This window comes from Chrysemys picta, chromosome 1, assembly GCF_011386835.1.
Source record: "Chrysemys picta bellii isolate R12L10 chromosome 1, ASM1138683v2, whole genome shotgun sequence".
Classification (NCBI taxonomy): domain Eukaryota; kingdom Metazoa; phylum Chordata; order Testudines; family Emydidae; genus Chrysemys; species Chrysemys picta.
The window spans coordinates 196,130,890-196,149,172 of record NC_088791.1 but is presented as its reverse complement, the minus strand read 5'-3'; the positions used below and the strand labels follow the sequence as shown (position 1 = coordinate 196,149,172).

The 18,283-nt window shown below is 39.7% G+C and overlaps 1 protein-coding gene across 5 annotated transcripts in view; it reads right to left on the bottom strand.

Annotated features, from left to right (window-relative positions):
- Positions 1 to 2,910: 2,910 nt before the first annotated feature.
- IGSF5 (immunoglobulin superfamily member 5) overlaps positions 2,911 to 18,283 on the bottom strand; it is a 50,497-nt gene continuing 35,124 nt past the window's right edge. For 3 of the 5 annotated variants that reach the window (XM_024100530.3, XM_024100531.3, XM_024100529.3), the window contains 2 exons: positions 17,506 to 17,582; positions 10,727 to 11,567 (listed from right to left, as the gene is read on the bottom strand). In XM_024100530.3, coding sequence (XP_023956298.1) covers positions 11,070 to 11,567; positions 17,506 to 17,582 — 575 coding nt within the window. In that variant the 3' untranslated portion in view covers positions 10,727 to 11,069. Of the gene's footprint in view, positions 4,585 to 10,726; positions 11,568 to 17,505; positions 17,583 to 18,283 lie in introns of those variants that run through there. The other 2 variants (XM_065577532.1, XM_024100533.3) reach the window with 1 other exon arrangement.

Genomic DNA, 18,283 nt, shown 5'->3' with positions numbered 1-18,283 from the left:
AGTAATAAATGTAAATAATTTTTATACGTTTGAAAGCATTGAAAAATGTCAATCCTGGATGCAGTCTATTTTGGCCCAATCTTGTAATAGCTGTAAATTCAACCAGCTTATATCTATATAAATTATTTTTCAGTATGATCAGTTTTACTCAGTGTGGTAGATTTTCAAATGGCTCTTATGTATGTGCCTTTGAAAATCTACCTGATTTGACTAGATCTATACCAGCCTTTGAGCTATATCCTGCTGCTCTTGCTCACTCTAAGCTTCCACTGAAGTCAAAGGAACAAAAGGAGCAGGATCTGGCCTTTTGCTATGTCCCAAAATGAGCATGAGATTATACATTCTTCTCACATTAAGTTTACATAATGCAACATGGAGCGTCATACACTTTTAAGGCTTCTAAGGCAAAATATATTCAGTGAACTCTGTGTTATGTTTAAATTACTGAGGTTGCTCAGTACATTATGTTCAGGTGTTATTTTTCCTATGGCTTTCACTCAAACATTTGCTGCCTTGGCAACTAAGTGCTGTGGTAAAGCACTATCTCACCCTTTCAACTCTCCTACAATTCAACTGTAGCCTCAATACCCTGAAGCTCTTCATCAGATGCAACTCTTACAAAGACAAGGTATATATTAAAAAAAGACTTTCACTAGCTGACTTCTATTTGATAACCAAGTACCCATTTCATAAATGTTTGAGACTAAGTATAACTGAAAGCTCTATGCCATCTTATTGGGGGGAAATAAATATTTAGTCAATAAGGTGCAGGGCCGGCTCCAGGGTTTTGGCCGCCCCAAGCAGCCAAAAAAAAAAAGCAGATCGCGATCTGCATCGGCAGTTTGGCAGGAGGTCCTTTGCTCCGAGCAGGAGCAAGGGACTGTCCGCCAAATTGCCGCCGAATAGCTGGACGTGCCGCCCCCCTCCGGAGTGGCCGCCCCAAACACCTGCTTGCCAGGCTGGTGCCTGGAGCCAGCCCTGATAAGGTGAATACCTTTCGTGGGCAATACTGAGCGTTTGCATGTGTTACTTCTACCCAGCTCACTCAAATGTGAGATGCTTTCTTGTTGTAAAGAGAAACCGCTGCAAGAAGTCAAGGCTATTTTTAAATAGCTATGACTAGGTGGGTTCAGGTAGCTTATTCCTAATACCCTGTGAAATACAAAACTGAAGGAGACAACCTTAAGAAACCTTACTCTGGAATGAAATACTGTATGTCCATGAAGTACTTCTTTCCAGGCCCATGCGTAAAGAATTCAAATCAGAACACTTAATAATGGAACATGGAGTGGTTTTACCAAGTTGGCAACCCTAGCCAATGTCCTTGAGAATTTTCATTTTACCAGTTAATACTTTTAAAAGATATTGTTGGCATTAATGAACCTTACACTAATGCTATGTAAAAACCTACCATAGCTGCATGATTGAACTTCTGACAGCAAAGCAAATAGATGCAGTCTGTCGGCACATACAGTTTGTGGTTCCACTACACAATTCTGAAAAAAGTCAATTTTTTTTAGTTTGTGACATTTACAATATTATGTAAACATCATGTTATGTAGGCATAATTCATATTGCTGTGTTCTGCCGTCTACTGCAGAATGAAAAGAAAACTGCAGAATCTGCTTCTGGGGATGGCTGTATTTTTAGGGCTGGAGCTCAGCGAAATAAATGAAAGGATTCCTTTGTATTGCTCATTTGCTACAAATGGAGAGGCTCTTAGGATCATAGAATATCAGGGTTGGAAGGGACCTCAGGAGATCATCTAGTCCAACTCCCTGCTCAAAGGAGGACCAATCCCCAGATTGATTTTTGCCCCAGATCCCTAACTGGCCCCCTCAAGGATTGAACTCACAACCCTGGGTTTAGCAGGCCAATGCTCAAACCACTTGACCTAGAGTTGACCAAAAAATGTAATTTCCATCCTGCATGAAATTTGGAAATTTGGTTTTGTCCCAGACTGGGGTGAAAAGTCAAAATCTTGGAATTTTGTACAAAATGAAAACATTCCAAAAATATTTTATTTCAACCTCAAAATGTTTTTTTCAGCTTTTATGTTACATAATAATATAATATAATATTCAAAATGATAAAGATGAAACATTTTGATCTTATTGAAATGAAACATTTTGATAATTGCCCATTGAAACTGTCTACCATGCTGCTATTTTCGCATGAAACATTTCAGTTTTGTCATATCAACATTTTCTAGTGGAGAACCTGAACTGGTCTAATGTCATAATTTCTGTTCCACGGGAACTTGTGACATTTCAAAATTTCCTTTCACTGGAACAAAAAATCAAAATTTCCCATGAACTGAAAATTCTGAACATATTTTGTTTCAGAAATATCAAAGTGTCCATATCGAAGTGCCTTTTGAGTGTTTTATATATTATATTAAGGTAATATAAAAGTCTAAACATTACAGTTGAAATGAGGTTCTTCTACCTTATCAAAACAAAATGTCTGATAATTTTTCATCAAATCAGCATTTTCTGTTCTGTTAGAAATTTTTCAACCAGTTCTAAATGTTAAATAAAATTTCTTCTCAGTACAATGTTCATATTTGTACCACAATACAATGATGCAGGAGAGCTTGTTACTCATTCACTTGTACTGGAAGCCTTATCAAAGCTATATTTTTCTATTCTGTGCTACAGTTCAGTTTGAATATTGGTGTAATTTTAGGCCTGATCATTTAATTTAGGCATTAAATGGGAATTCCCCCTAGCAGAACTCTTGTAGATTTGGGCCCTACATGTTGTTGCAAATGGATTTTATCTTTAGGTTTGTTACAGATTTATTTTAGCCTACACTAATATTAAAGGATATCAGATATAATAATACTAATACCAATACGATACTGATTTTTCTCAATTCATTGTTAATACAAAGGAAGGACACACAGACTCTTAGATATAAATTATTTATGTTATCTCTGTATAATGTCAATGTTTTGGGTCCCATTGAGGTCAATGACAGTTCATTTGAAAAATCCCATCCTAAATAGACAAGACAGACAAAAGGTGGGGGAGTATTCCAGAATTTGAAATATCTTTGTAGATAACTGGATGTGTCAAAATATGAATTGGCCTCAGCATTTGATCTGACTGACAGTAAAATGCTACTAATAATGCAGAATCTGGATTCAGTAGTCACAATTTAATGAAATTGAAAATGCTCAGAGTGCAAAACAAAATTTTCCCACAATTCAGGATCTGGATTTATTCTCTTTGTTGCATAGAATATCATTGTAGAGATAATTCTGGTGCCATCACTTCTTTCCAACATTCAAAAGTACTGAACCTTATGAAATATCAATATATAAATTACAGGATAACTTAGAAAGTTATGAGTATATGGCAGCTAGAGCAGGTTAGAAAATGGGTTTTTTCCATGGAAAATTTTAACTTTTTGGTGAAAAATCATAAACTGAAAATTTTCAGCTGAAAATTGAAAAAGTTTCAGCCCATAATTTTTGGCTGAAAACCAAAACTTTGTACTTGGTAATGCCCCTTTAGTGCCTCATGTGAGTTGTAGTTCAGGTGCATCATGCCCCCATTCTCCTCTATAGGCAAAGCTCCCTGGTCAGACTACATCTCCCATGATGCACCACAGTCTCCCATCTTGATGAGCCACTGTGATGCATCATGAGAGAATCTAGCCAGAGTAAGCCAAGAGAGATGTCTGGCTAGAGAACTCAGCATAAAGAGAAGAACAGGGAAATGACACATCGAAACTTCAGCTCTCATGAGGCATTGCTACATGAATTCTGAATCAACATTTTTCATTTTTCAGCTGACATATTCTGTTTTTCAATCAAAAGCTGATTTTTTTGTTGTTTTTATGTGTTCACTTTTTTGACAAACAGTTGAATTTTTCTTTAGAAAACAGACACTTTTTTGCAAAAAAAAAATTTTGATTGAAAATCCTCAACCAGCCCTATTGGAAATCTTGGCTCATATTAGGAAATAAGAAATGGAAAAGTTTGTTGATGATGGAGCTTGGGATGATCAGAAAGTATAAATTAAGTAATATAAAAGCAACATTATACTATCCAGCAATAGATTTTGCTGTTCCGGACTAATAAATCTCCAGCTTATATAGTCTCTGATCTTTCAGTTGGATCTGGGTGAGCAAACCTTTGTGCCCATGTGGAGCCTTACTGACTTCCATGGGACTCCATTGCATGGCCCCTTGCCATTGGGAAGTCCCCTGGGAGTCAGTGGAGCTCTGCAAGGTGCACCTGCCTGGATCCTATTACAGGATCAGGTCCATCATTTGTATACAGAATTTTGTTGAAAATGTGTATGTTAAAGTCAAGATTGTTAGTTCTTCTTGGTAGAAATTGTTCATTATATGAAAAATAGATAAATCTATGGTCCTGTTTTCGAATATAAGTGAAATTATGGTGATCTTTCTGTGTTGCAGGAAGTCATCCAAAGGTGTAAATTTCAGTGATACAGGAACCTCAAAGAGCAGTAACTCCTATACAAGTGTCATGTTTCTGATTTTCCTTGGGTTGACTGGATAATCAGTAAGTCTTCGAGGTGATACTCTGTTCTGCTGCACCTTATAAGGTACCTATGGATAATTAACAAACAATTACGTATTAGATTATATCAGAATGAAATCCATCCAGTGTCCCACTCAAAACCCAAGTATAAAGAAAAACAGGATCAGGAAGAAAGAATACACTTATGTAAGTTTCACATGTGACACACTGATTGTAGGACTGACAATTCTGGCATTTGTTAATTAATAATTTGCAGTCTGAGAGCTGCTAGTACACCCTTGTAATCTGTACCCCTTTCAGCAAAAGATGGTTGAAATACCTCTTCTCTGATCTTTTTTACTGAAGCTATTCAACAAGCTGAAATAAAAGTAGGACTTCTGGCATTGTTCTCTTAATACTAAAATTAAAAATGTTAAACATGTCAACCAAAGGGAAGCAATATTTTAGAGGTAGGTCACCTGACTTTGCATTGTTGATTTAGGGTGGGATTTTCAAAAGGCATTGGCCTACCTCTGCTCCCATCGTAGGCAATGGGAATTTTACAATTGATCGCAGTGGGGCCAGAGTTAGGTCTACGCTGAGCACTTTTGGAAATCCTCCCCTAGAAGATTTGTGGTTAGTATAACAGACTTCCATCCTTAATTACGTATGAGTCTGTGCAAAATATCATATGAAAGAGAAAGGACAAGGTAGAATAAGACTCAAAATCCTCAGCTACTGCAACCAAGAAATATATACTTCAGATTGTTAAACCTCAAAAAAATACTGAGGTTTAAGAAAAATAGTTACTTATTAAGGAGCTCCAAAGACAAGAAATTACTGCAAAATTATAATTGTGCAACTTCACAAATGTAATTTCACAATTGTAAACCATCAGGGAATTATAGCCAATAACCCAGGTCCTCGACTATGGCTGAGGAGCATACAGTGCAAATTAGGACATATGGAACAAAAAAAAGTTGGCTTTGGGCTCCCCAAACCCTGGACAATCTGTGTGCTAGTGTAGTCCCCAGTGTGACTAGCAATGATTGACTCATAATAGGCCTGACCATAAGTCCACTGAAGTCAATGGGAGTCTCTCCATTCACTTCAGTGGGGCTTTGGATCATACCCAAGATGAGAAAACTGGATCTCAGCTACTGAATAGTCTTCCTGTGGTTTGTTTGAGTCTAAAGTGTAAGTGCATGAAATCTATGTTCTCTTGGTATTCTGCCTGTATTTAACATCTTAAATAATGCATCTGGTACATATGAATTATTTAATAGGTCATAGAAGAAAATGTTAGATAACAAATGTGGACAATATTGCTCCATTTTTGCTTTGGATTTAATGGCTCCCGGCACCTCAAAGAAAACCACAGGATAAATATAATTATTCCAGGAACATGTCATAAGACAGCTGTCTTCTGTTTCAAACATGAGTCTGTTTCTTTTTTCTTCTGCATCACTGAAACATATGTTAGCTGCCAAATTTACCCACGTTTATTAACTATTTATTTCAACGGAGAGTGAGTAGTGCTTTCAGAAGTGACCAGGTGGCCCATCTCTGCTTAAGAGACCCTTTCAGGGACCTTTCTGCTGGTCCCTGCTGATCTTAGCCTCTTGCAATTTAGCAGCAGTCTGAGGACTTTGCCTATCTCCCTCAGCAGAGTCATTGCTCACTTGTAATTTCCAGAGCACAGGTGATCTTTCCTTTGGTCTGTGGTACCAATGGGAAGAATAGCTGACAGCAATTGTTCAGGTTATGGCCAAACAATATTGGGCATTTCTTGATACTTCAGTTATAGGTATGGTCGTTATGTCAGACCATCTGAGACAAGTCACATAAATAAAAGTGCAGGATCGCTACCTGCAGAAAAATTTACAGATTTATAAAAGAAATGGTGCAGATATCAGCTGAAAAAATCGGAAGGCAAATGTTATGTTTGCGGAAGGCAGCCACCTGCTTCTCAGATATTCTGGACTGCCCATCTAACATAAATCATATTGAAAAGATTAAACTAATAGTGGGGAGGTTCAGTTTGTTTGTTGCACTTAATAACCATGAAGTCTCAAATAAAGACAGAGCAGAATTGCATAGTTCAGAACTGGCTCTGAACTTTCCCAACCTATGGAATTTTTTTAAATCTGATGTTTAGCAAAGTGTAGACCCATGCCATTTCCATAGTTTTGTTGCACCAAAATATTTCACTGTGTTTGACTTTATTAAAAAAGTCAATTGCACCAAACACTACTGTAGTGTTATTGTAAGATATAGGGTTTGGGACCATTATTAGATAATGCCATAATAGGGTCAGTTTTTGCTGGTGGTGGTGGTGGTTTTAATAAGGGTGAACTGATAGAGGCAGTCTTGAATAATGTTATGGCTCGTAGATAGGGAAGGGGAAGGGGAAGGGGAAGGGGAAGGGGAGTCTTCTATTGCCTTGGAAATCCCATCCAAAGGTATGGACAATTGCAGTTCCCCCCTCTCCACCAGAAAGGGCTGAGGCAGTATGTGCACTCCCACTGCAGGCACTATAGAAAGGGATTATGCCCCTAAAAGCACAACAGGCATGCTTCACTATTGCCCTGCATCTTGTGTATATATTTAAACCAGTTCCAAGTGAATGAAAAGTGCGTGTAAAAGGCTATCACCCTGCTCTGGCTGAGTTTTACACCCACACTGCACTGGTGTAAATGCCTACACACGGTGCAGTGAATTAGGCCTAGTGTCTGCGAGATCCCCCTGCAGCCATGTGGCTCTACTCAGTCTGTGGCTAACTGGTACCATCTAGCCCCTGGCAATTTAGCATTCCCTAATGAAGATTTAAAAAGATCGGATGAATTATACGGTTTCATACATGAAATTCAGATACTTAGGAGCACAATAGTAACTTCTTGATTTCTATCATTGTGTTATGGATGCTGTGCCCTCAGCTTGGTTTGATTCAAAGCTTTTTCTTCTTTGGAATAATTCAGCACATATGTGTTTCCAGTCTTCACCGGATCCCTCTCGGACCTCATGAAGATTAATGGTTTCATTGTCAATTATGTCTAACGTGCTGGGGGGAGAAGTAGCAACAGTGAGGCTTGATTCGTTTAATGAAGTATCTGATGCTGTATTATCAATGTTCTTAGATGGTCACAATGATCCCCTCTGTCAAATATGAAGCAAAATGGTAGCATTCCTTCTTCACAGCTTTAAATCTCTCTGCAGTCATAGCATGAAATTCTTTATCCATTGACGATTGTCAGTAAAAAGCTTAAAACCCCATATGCTGATTTATCAACCGCCCTCAAAGTGATTGGAAGCATAAAGCCTTTCTTATCACATTGGCTTGGTTGGGAGGAACTGGATACCAAATCAATCTTTCTGTCTATTACAGCTCTTCAGCCACACAAAAGGAAGTAGTAGTCCATGGATGAAGCTGAGGATAAAACTGGTGCATGCAGTAGCTCACTTCAGGGTTGAATTCTTTAACTGTGTTTCTTTAATCAGTGAAAGAAAGATTTCAGCTAGTACAAGCACAGTGTAGTCATTTTAATTCTTATATGACATCAAGTGGATGAATGATGTGCACACACCTTCTATTAGGAAACAGAGGTTTGAACTTCAAATTGATTTGACAGATGGCAGTGCCTCAGACATGGATGCTATGGAAATGTGAGATGAATCATAGAATGTCAGGGTTGGAAGAGACCTCAGGAGGTCATCTAGTCCAACCCCCTGCTCAGAGCAGGACCAATCCCCAGACAGATTTTTGTCCCAGATTCCTAAATGGCCCCCTCAAGGATTGAATTCACAACCCTGGGTTTAGCAGGCCAATGCTCAAACCACTGAGCTATCCCTCCCTGCCAACATGAGCTGAAGGTCCTGCCTATTGTTACCCAGCCAAAGCTCCACCTCCAACGGCATTAGAACAAATTGCTGAAATTAATATAGTAGGCGTGTTTCCAAGCATGTCTGTTTGTTTGACACATTCTACTGTACTCACAGCTGGAGTTACTGGGCAGCACACAGCTTAGAGGCCCAGTCCCTACTCAAGCAAAACTGCCTGAAATCAGTGGGAGTTTAACCTGCAGGTTCAGGCCTTTGTTATGGCTTGGCTTACGGTGAGAGGAGTCTCTGTGCTTGTATGCGTGGTGTGTCTTTAAAGAAAGACTGACTAGGGGACCTCTTTGGAAGCTCTGCCAATCAGGTGCATTCCAGAGGTGGGACTGAGTATCAGCCAGCTTGTAGGTCAGGGGACATCTCCTGTTTGTTTTAGGTTTCAAGGTTGCTTACCCACATTTGTTTCTTTTAATTCCAAATTTTATTTTAGTTATTTATTTCAATGGATAAATGAGCAAAAAAAAGCACCCATCCCAAAGCCTGGATACCCTAACAATAATTCAAATGCACCATATCACAACATCCACTGTGACAAAAATCATGTCACAGAACAGACTGCCTCCATACCCTCAGTTGTGTAACACCATCAGCCATACTCTCCTGCTCCCCCAAAGTCACTCCCCGCACATGCCCAAAACAAGATCATAACCTTGCTCCCCTGCCTGGGCATCTGGAAAAAATAATCGTCATTGTGTCTATTAACTGGAACTGCCTTTTCTTCAACCGTGTCATGTCCATTTCTTGTCCTATTAATCAAGATTCACTGGCCAATGAACATCATAACAGGACATACTCAATGGTACATTTCACCCTTAAATGTGAAGTTATTTGCAGTCATGGTTTGTATTTCTGTTTTATTGGCCTTTTAATTCAGTTTTGATAGTGCAGTTTTTCTTCTCAAACAATCCAAAGAGTCCCCATGTGGTTATAAGTAATGCAATAAATGTGGCCACTACCTCAGCCTCATTCCATCATAAAACCATAACCGCAACTAACTAATATTTCTAATTTATATGCTGTCATTTGTAGTAGTTAGAATGAAAACCAGATCCCTCCCCATTACTGGAACTATGACTCGCGTTAGATTGAAAAATAAGGACTGCAGATATTATGCCAAATCCAAGCTTGGTGTAGCTGTACTGAAGGCAATTGACTTACGCTGAGGATGGATTTGGTCCACGATACATATACAGATGATTTTACAAAATGATCATCTTGTCTATCAGAGGCATTTATGGTATATTAAGTGGGCCAGTTATGGAGCTTGCTTACTAGAGCACCCAGTCCTGCAAGGTTCTGAGTGCTTTCAATGCCTGTTGAAATCAAGGGGAATTGAAGGAGCTCAGTACCTCACCGAGGGTGCTCAGCACCTTTACAATTGGTTCTCATAGCTCTTACTGGGGCAAAAAAACCTGTGGTCCTGACCCAACACTGATGTCAATGTAAAAACTTCAATTCAGTGGACTTTGCATCATGCCATGTAGGACTGAAATCAGTGCTTCAAAGAAAGTGAAACAACCCTAAGGACCAAAGCTAAATGCATTGAGAGTATCTTACTCCCAGAGCATAATTTTAGTCCACAGCTTACCCCTGTGACTGGGAACAAGAAGCACACTTCATTATCATCACTGACAGTAACAAAATATGCAATTAAACAGAATTCTGCAACTCTCATCTTCCTGTGGCTTTTCCTTAGCTAATGCATTCACAGTGGAGACTTTCCAGCACCTCTGCACAGATGCCTTGGCCTCGTCTTCTGCTTGCTGGCAATTTTCTCCTTAGCTCAATATTTATATCATATCATTTTTAAACTGATAAATGCTACAGCATTAGTTTTCCCTATGATGATTTGCCAAATCTTTTGCTTATGGTATGAACTGATCAGTGCAGTTGCTGTGCAAAAGAACCAGTATTCATAGTCTATGAACGTTTTACATTAGTTTCTATTCTGATGAGATTAATTTATGACAGCGGTTGTCTGTGCTGTTCTATGTTGCCAGTTTATATAAAGAGACACTGTATGTTCTTGAGCGCTTTACTCCAAGGAGTAGGGAGCAAGGACTTCTATGTAAACAAAATCTTTGGAACCAAATCCCATCTAGTAATTTAAAATAGCACCTTGTTAAGCATTGAAAAGTAAATGCCAAATTTGATGTCAACATGGTTTAAGATCCTAATCAGAAGCCTGATCCAAAGCCTATTGAAGTCAATACGAGTTTTTCTACTGGCTGCATTGTGTGCTAGATTAGGCCCTAAATGCCTAATACTTTGCATCTAATTTTCATGTAGGCTGGGAATGTACTGTACAGAAGAAATGTTTAAATCAGTCAGTACAGAATGTTACAATATGCTAAACACATGGAATTTATTTTAAACAAGGGAAATAAGACACAAACATGGAACTCAATAATGGAGGAAATGAAAAAAAAAAGAAGACCCAACCAAAACCTTCCTGATTATAATGGAGGAAAGGGGAGCCAAAACCAACAATTTCTAAATCTGAAAGGAGGAGCAAAACAAAAGGTAGAAGGTTTGTAAAAACAAAAGTAATGCTGCTGCACTTGATAGTATGGAAGATCAAAGGGGCAGCTCCTAGATTGATGGATCTAAAGTTCAGGTGAGGGCTTCAGGTTTGTTCAGTCTTGAGTTGCTGGTGCTGGCCTCTGGATTGATGATTCCTGGATTACATATGAGGATCCTTTGGTTTCTGCATCACTAGTTGGGGGTTCTGGCCTGTGGATTTCTGGTACCTTGACTGGGGTTGCTGACCCCCAAATTGTTTGGTCCTGGCAGGAGGGTTCTTGATTTGCTGCCCCTGGGGCTGGTGGATCCTGGGTTGTGGGTGCTGACTTCTGATTTGTTGTTTGTTTGTTTGTAGGTGCTGACTCTTTAGTTGCTGAGTTCTGGGATGCCAGGCCGTAGTGTGTGGGTGTTGATGTCTGTGTTGGTATTTGTGGCGGTACAGGGTCCTGGTATGTGGATGCTGGCTTCTGGATTGCAGGGTCCTGGGGTAAATGATCCTTAAGTGAGGGGTCCTTATTTGCTGCCTCTTGTAGTTTTGTTTCTTAGGTTGCTGCCTATGATGATTAAGGTGATGCACAGGTGAAATGGAAGTGTGGTATGGAAGAGAACGTGATGATCTGGGGACCTGAGATGACTGCCACCTTACATGTGTTGAGATCTGTATGAGAAAAGGAAGCAGGTTATGATCAGAATGCACATTGAATAATCACATGATGATAGATACCCAACATGTTTGTGGCTAGATCAGTACATGTGAATCCACAAGGAGTTGAAGACAAACATAAAGGTCAGAGCAATCCTATTTGTGGCACTATAGGGCCTGAATGTACAAGACCTCCTCTCAGTCCTCCTAAGATGTCAGTACTATGGGTATGATATTTCTGATGTCTGCACACTACTTTATTTGCACTGCAGTGAGTACATTATGAACATAATAGTACTCACAATACTATCAGAGCACACATATAGTTTTGACTAGGAAAAATGCTAATATTTGGATTCAGATTCTATTCATTCTCAGTGACTGTGTTTGCATTATAGTCAATCTCTCCAGGCATGAATACCATTTGAAAATGAAGCCCTGTCGTCAAACCCTGCCCATCTTCTGCTGCCATTGCTGCTTCTGTTCTTCTTCCTGCTGATTCCTAGAGGTGTCAAGGAAGCCAAGCACAGAGATCTAATCCCTTCCTCCGTCATCCAGGGATGGAGAGACAAGTGCTTGGGTCTTCACTTCCCATTCTCTTTCCTTCAATGGGGGGGAGCAAGTGTGTTCATTTCCTCTTCCTTCTCCTCCAGGGAGGAAGAGCTAGAAGCTAGGTTCTTCACTCCCCTCACCTGTCCTCCATGGAAGGACTGCCAAAAGCCCAGATGTTTACTCATCCTTCCTTATCATCCAGGGACCGTGAGCCGGGTGCTGGGGTCTTCACTCCCATATCCTCCTGGAATGTGGAAACAATTCTTCACATAATTCCTCTCCCTCTCCTTTTTTCATTTCTATTAAAATACCCAGAAGAGCAATAGAGTAAGGAAGAAGAAGAGCCACTGGTAGTGTCTGCTGTACCTGGACAGAGAGAGACAAGCAAGAAGCATAGATGCCTGTGCCAGGGATTGCAGTGGCAGGGGTGTAGATGGCTACTGAACATGCTGTTTGGTTGAACAATAATCACCAACCAAGAACAAATAACAGGCAGTTATATGGCTGTGGCCATCTGATTTTTTTCCTGGTTGACACGTCATTTAATATGTTGAATGAGCAGCCCAGTGTTTAACATGTGTGACATATTGGCAGCTGCCGTAATTGATCAGTCGGTGTTCAGATGTGGCCAATCTTTTGGCAGGAAGCCTTGTTTCTGAATCTGTAGGGGAAGACTACAAGAAAGCAGTTTTTTGGGGGGGAATCTTTCACCATGTTTGAGAATAATGTCATAGATTCAGTCCACAAATTGCAAAACCACCGTCTCTTCTGGAAAGGCTTCCTTATAGAATATTAAAACTGCTGTAATCAACCATGTGTGAGTTAGACACGCAGAGGTGTACTGAGAAGCCAGAGAGCTAACGGGGAAATCTGCTGTGTTCAGATTGAGAATCTATGGCCACCGTGCTCAGAAGAGACAGTGGAAAGTGGAATTTCTGGAGTTTGTAAAGATACACAAAGTGTCTTGTTGGGACACATACATCATGTGAAACCATATTCTACTGTGGAGGACCAAAACGTTGGTTAGATTGCTAAAACATTCTCTCACCATATTGTAAAATACCATTGCAAAAAGTTTTCACCCTCAGAGTAATTCTTGACCTCTGTAAAAGAAGATGCCTGCAGTTACTGATGTAGATGTAAACCACCGTAACTTTGCCCTGTCTTCCTCTCTGATGTGAGAAATCAGAGATAGACAACACAGCCCTTCCATGGTGTGCCTGCACACTGGACTGACAGCTAGTTTAAAAGAAATGCTTCATCTTTATATTGCAAGACCATCCAGGGTTCCAAAAATTCCAATGCTTATCAGACAATGGTGAGAAAATGGGAGATAATGAAAGACAGCTGTCAAACTGTTCATGATTATGTTGCAACAATTAAAAGAGCTAGTGATGATTTTGATATTGCATCTTCAACTGCTTTGAACACATCTCACACCTTTGCATTAGTGATATTTTTGTTAGCTAGCAGTCCATCTGAAATATAATGGCTACCCAGAAAGATTTTTGATTATTTTAAGTAGTTATCCTGAGAAGTTTCTAAATTGAATAATATAGAGAAAGATCTAGGCTCATTCTTCAGTGGATTAATATAAGATATCATCAGAAGATAGATCTCAGCTTTCTATATGTTGAAACATCTCATTCAAAATAAACAAGAGTTCAGTGTGTTGTATAAACTCATAAATGTTCATAGAATATCAGGGTTGGAAGGAACCTCAGGAGGTCATCTAGTCCAACCCCCTGCTCAAAGCAGGATCAATCCCCAGATGGCTCCCTCAAGGGCTGAGCTCACAACCCTGGGTTTAGTAAGCCAATGCGCAAACCACTGAGCTATCCCTCCCTCCAAAGCACTGTTTCCACAGCAGGAAATGAACCTGGGCGAAAACTAGGAATCCTGACCACTAGACCATATGGGACTGGTACAGAGACTGGTACATGTTCCTGTCCACAGAAATCTTTAGTAAAGATGAAAGATTTATACAATCTGAAGAGAAACCAGAGTATATAGGAACTGAATGCCACATCACTGACTCTTTCCTGACAGACTATTGGTGAGATGTTAGTTGGCATACTAAAGCTCTTTTACAAATTTACAAGATAAATTAATGTGGAGCAGACCAGCATTTCCTGCCTGTGTTACCAGCTGTTAGAGCTTGAAACTACACTTAAGCGAGGAGGTAGCAGAGAAGGGCACAAACAAGAGAATAAATACTGAACTCTGCTTCTTCATGCTTCAGCCATATTGAATGGCCACAAGGTTCTACATTCACTTGTGTGGCACATACATGCTTTAAGTTGTATCTTTCATTTTAGATGCCAAATATTACAAGGACTTGTAAAATTTGTGAGAATGTCAGTATCTGTAATGGTGACATGAAATCTGAAAATAAAGAAAATGTTGTCACGTGGCCCAGCAAGAAATCATGCAGGGAAAATGCAAATCTGTGTTGTTACTGTGATTATGAAGGAGTCGCAATCCCCAGCTTCCACTACTACAGTGGCTAGAGAACTGATGTTTCATCTTAGGTTATGTCAACACTGCAACACAAAGAGCCGCAACTGCAAGTCTCGGTGCCCAGATCAAGTGTCTTGGTCTCGCAGGGCTCAGGCTCTGGGACTAAAAGTGCCAATGTAGGTGCTCAGGCTGGAGCACAGGCTCTGAAAACCGTTGTGGGGGGTGGGTCTCAGAGCCCATGTTCCAGCCTGAGTCCAAAGGGCTACACTACTATTTTTTAGCCCCATCGCACATACCCTGCGAGCCTGAGTCAGACGACCTGAGCTCTGAGACTCGCTATTGCAGGTCTTTTTTTGCAGTGTTGACACATCCTCAGACAACCAGGCCTCTTGGCCCTTTAAGAATGGTGGAAGCAAAAGACTATGAGGCCTCCAAGTTTTGATGGTATTGCAAGGCTTAGAGCTGTACCTAGTAATGCCCCTTCTCAGACAGTTCAGTACTGCTTAGCATATTTATGCTGATTATCAACATAGTCTTCCTGAGAATGCCCAGAGGTTTTGTTTTTTAATGTGTGAGCCTGGGCAGGTGGGGCTCAGCAGTCCAGCTAGGAGAAGGAAAATTCTGATTTCAAACCAAGAACATCAGGACTGGCTGGCTGGTTTATAAAAGCTGTGCAAATCACACGTGCTCTATAAACCACCGATCCCAATTTACAGTACAAGGCAAAGGCCAAGCAAGCAATGTGTGAGGCTGTATCTGCTGCAAATGGAATCGCTTCAATTAATACAAAAGTGGGAGAGTTTAAATAATAGACTAGCTAGCTGTACTGAAAGCTAACTTTTCTTAAACAAGTTTTATTTGAAAATGAGTCTTGTACTACAACTATTCATTCAATTTCAATTAAATGTAACAGTAAATAGTAATCCACATGAATCTACATGGAAACCATTATTTGGTCGTATTTCATTTCAGTTGTTTTGTAACACCACAGAAAAAACACTTGCATATGTGCAGCATTTTAGAGCATGTGCAGTGGAACCAGTATCAAGAAACCATCCAAGATAGCAAAGGAAGTGATGCTGTGTGTGTCTAAAGTCACAATCTCACCCTTAGATGTAGTCAGCAATGCAAGGCCTCAGCACCTCATTCTGAGCATGTAACATCATTTGTGCCTATTTTAAACACATATTAGGCACCTAGTACTGGGCACTTAAACACATAAATACACCTATTCTTCTCATTGTGCATAACTTCATGCAATAGCAAAATGTTCTAAAATAGTCCACAAAGAACTCACAGTGTAATGGCCTATCCTTGTGAGCAGATATGTGTGTCTATGTACTGGTGTACTTGTAACTTCTAGCACCAACAGTAGTTTCAGATGCCAAATCAGACAAGCCTGAAAATCTAGAATAGCAAAGGGCTGACAAAATGGACAAAACTCCCTTTCACTTCAGTAGGGCCAGGATTTCACCCTTGGAGAGGAGGAAGATGCAAGCATAAAAGGTCTTTTCTGAGTTATTTTAGAAAAATAAATACATAAACCAGAAAAATTTTGTTGTATGGCTAAGTACTTACTGAATCCTGCGATATCAATATTCCAAAGTGAACAGGGAAACGCTAGGGGCATTTGTGAAATTATTGAGTTAGCACTCTGACAAAAACACTGCATCGTGAGTTTCACAGACCAGCTTGCTAGGCTCTGTCTACAAAAGAACCTTAGATGGAGAAAGGTGGTTGGTCAAGTAGTCAAAGCCTTCTCAGGAGAGAGTAACACAAGAGAGGCCAGGGAGACACCTGTGTATAGAAGTTAGCTTTTTAAGTCCCTATAGTGGCCGAGGGACTGCAGTTTTGCCATACTATTACTTTGTGGTAACCTATATCTTTCTTCTGTACTGTACAGGGGAGATCATTATGGAATTGACCTACACCATTCTTCATGTCACTTTGTTGTTCCTACATTCACCTGAGTCTGTCACTCAGTGTCATCCTGGTGCTTTCTTGTAACAGCTATTGTTCTCAGCTCCAAATCAAATAGACCAAGAGACTTACATGTTGAGAAGAACAAAAATCATAGAGGAAATGAACTTCCATATTATCCTGATCATGAATTACAGAGGGCAGAGAAGCCAGCTCAGCTAAATGTGTGAGAAGATAGTCTTGTGAATGATACACTGCCATCTTTTATGCCACAAAGTATGCTCACATTTCTTTTCTAACCAATGGCACTTTGATAATGGTCCATCCCCTTCTTCCCACCTCCATTGAAATGAAACAGGAAAGTTTCCAGAGAGAAGTTCCGGTAAAATAGCCATCGCATTAAAGCATGTTCCAAGGGCATGCCCCGTAGTGTACTTTATACCTATATCACCATGTCATCTCAAAACATTTTACGAAGTATGGGCCTGATCCAAACCCTGCTGAAATGAATGGAAACTCACCCAATGAGTTCACGGTGGTTTGGATCAGGCCCTATGTACATATAGTGCTACTGAATTGCAGCATCTTATGAGCTTGAAAACAGTAGCTTACAAAAGCAGGGAAATGTTGCACATTGAAAGCAGGGCAAAAAACTCCATAATCTAATGGGACTGGGTGGTTGGGAATAGAAAAGAGCATATGATAAGAAGCCTAGATCTTGCGTAGTTATAGCCCAGGCTGGTAAGAAGGTGCAACGTCATTGTAATAAAAACAAAAATCTTTTAAACCAAATTTTAGATTTTTAATTTTAGATGCAAATCTAAGAAACTAGCATTAGCATCCAGTGTATGTCCTGAAAAGTAGGCGTTTCATAGAAGCTAAAAGGAGATAATGTTGAAGGCCAGAATGGAGCCCGACTTGGCTTTTAAATTTCAGAGTCCTTTAGAAATCCATGATCTAAGTATAGTACATATTTGCTATATGAAAATGTCAAGATCTCAGTGGATTATTTGCCAATTACCTCTGATGGGGAACTGACTTCTAAATCTTCTTCTGTGCGATAAAAGTTGGAGGCCATTGGGGGAAGAGGGGCGATTCCTGTAACAGAAGAATATATAAGATCGTTGTTATTCACTGTCCAACATGGCATGAACCATAAATCATTCTGGTATAAAAATAAAATATGATTTGTTACTGTAGGTGTTTTGCAGAGTTACTTCTGCCAAATGAATTTTCAAGGAACTCATCTAGGAGACTGTTGAATCTTCTTGCTGAAGTTTATCTAAGCTTGTCTAAGTTTATACTTTATGAAATAGCAAAATATTGCTTCTGCGTACCCCTGCAATCTTCGTAGTAGATGCACTTCTTTATATTTAATTGTTTTTTAGGAAAAAGTGTGCATAGTGGGATTATACGCTGTGTACAATCATTTTACATCCTTTAAATGTTTGATACAGAAAAAGAATCTGATTATAAATACAAGTGGCAAGCAAGAATTTGAGGATTTGGTTGAGATTTACATTTACTATTTGTTTATATATGTTCAAGAACAGGCCTCCTGTCTGGGAGCTGGAATTTGCATTACATTAGTCATTTATTGCTAAAATCTTAACTCTCTAGTATATTTTCATACATATATTCAGCAACATGGAGAAAAGGATTGCAAAGGACAATTGTTTTTCCCTGTATTTCTGTGAGGAAACCTAAGCTGTTCAAAGAATTGGACTCTTTCCAACTTTTGTACTTCCACCTATATCTTCCAGATGTGGTACAGCAGTCAGTGGTCTACCAAGTCCCTA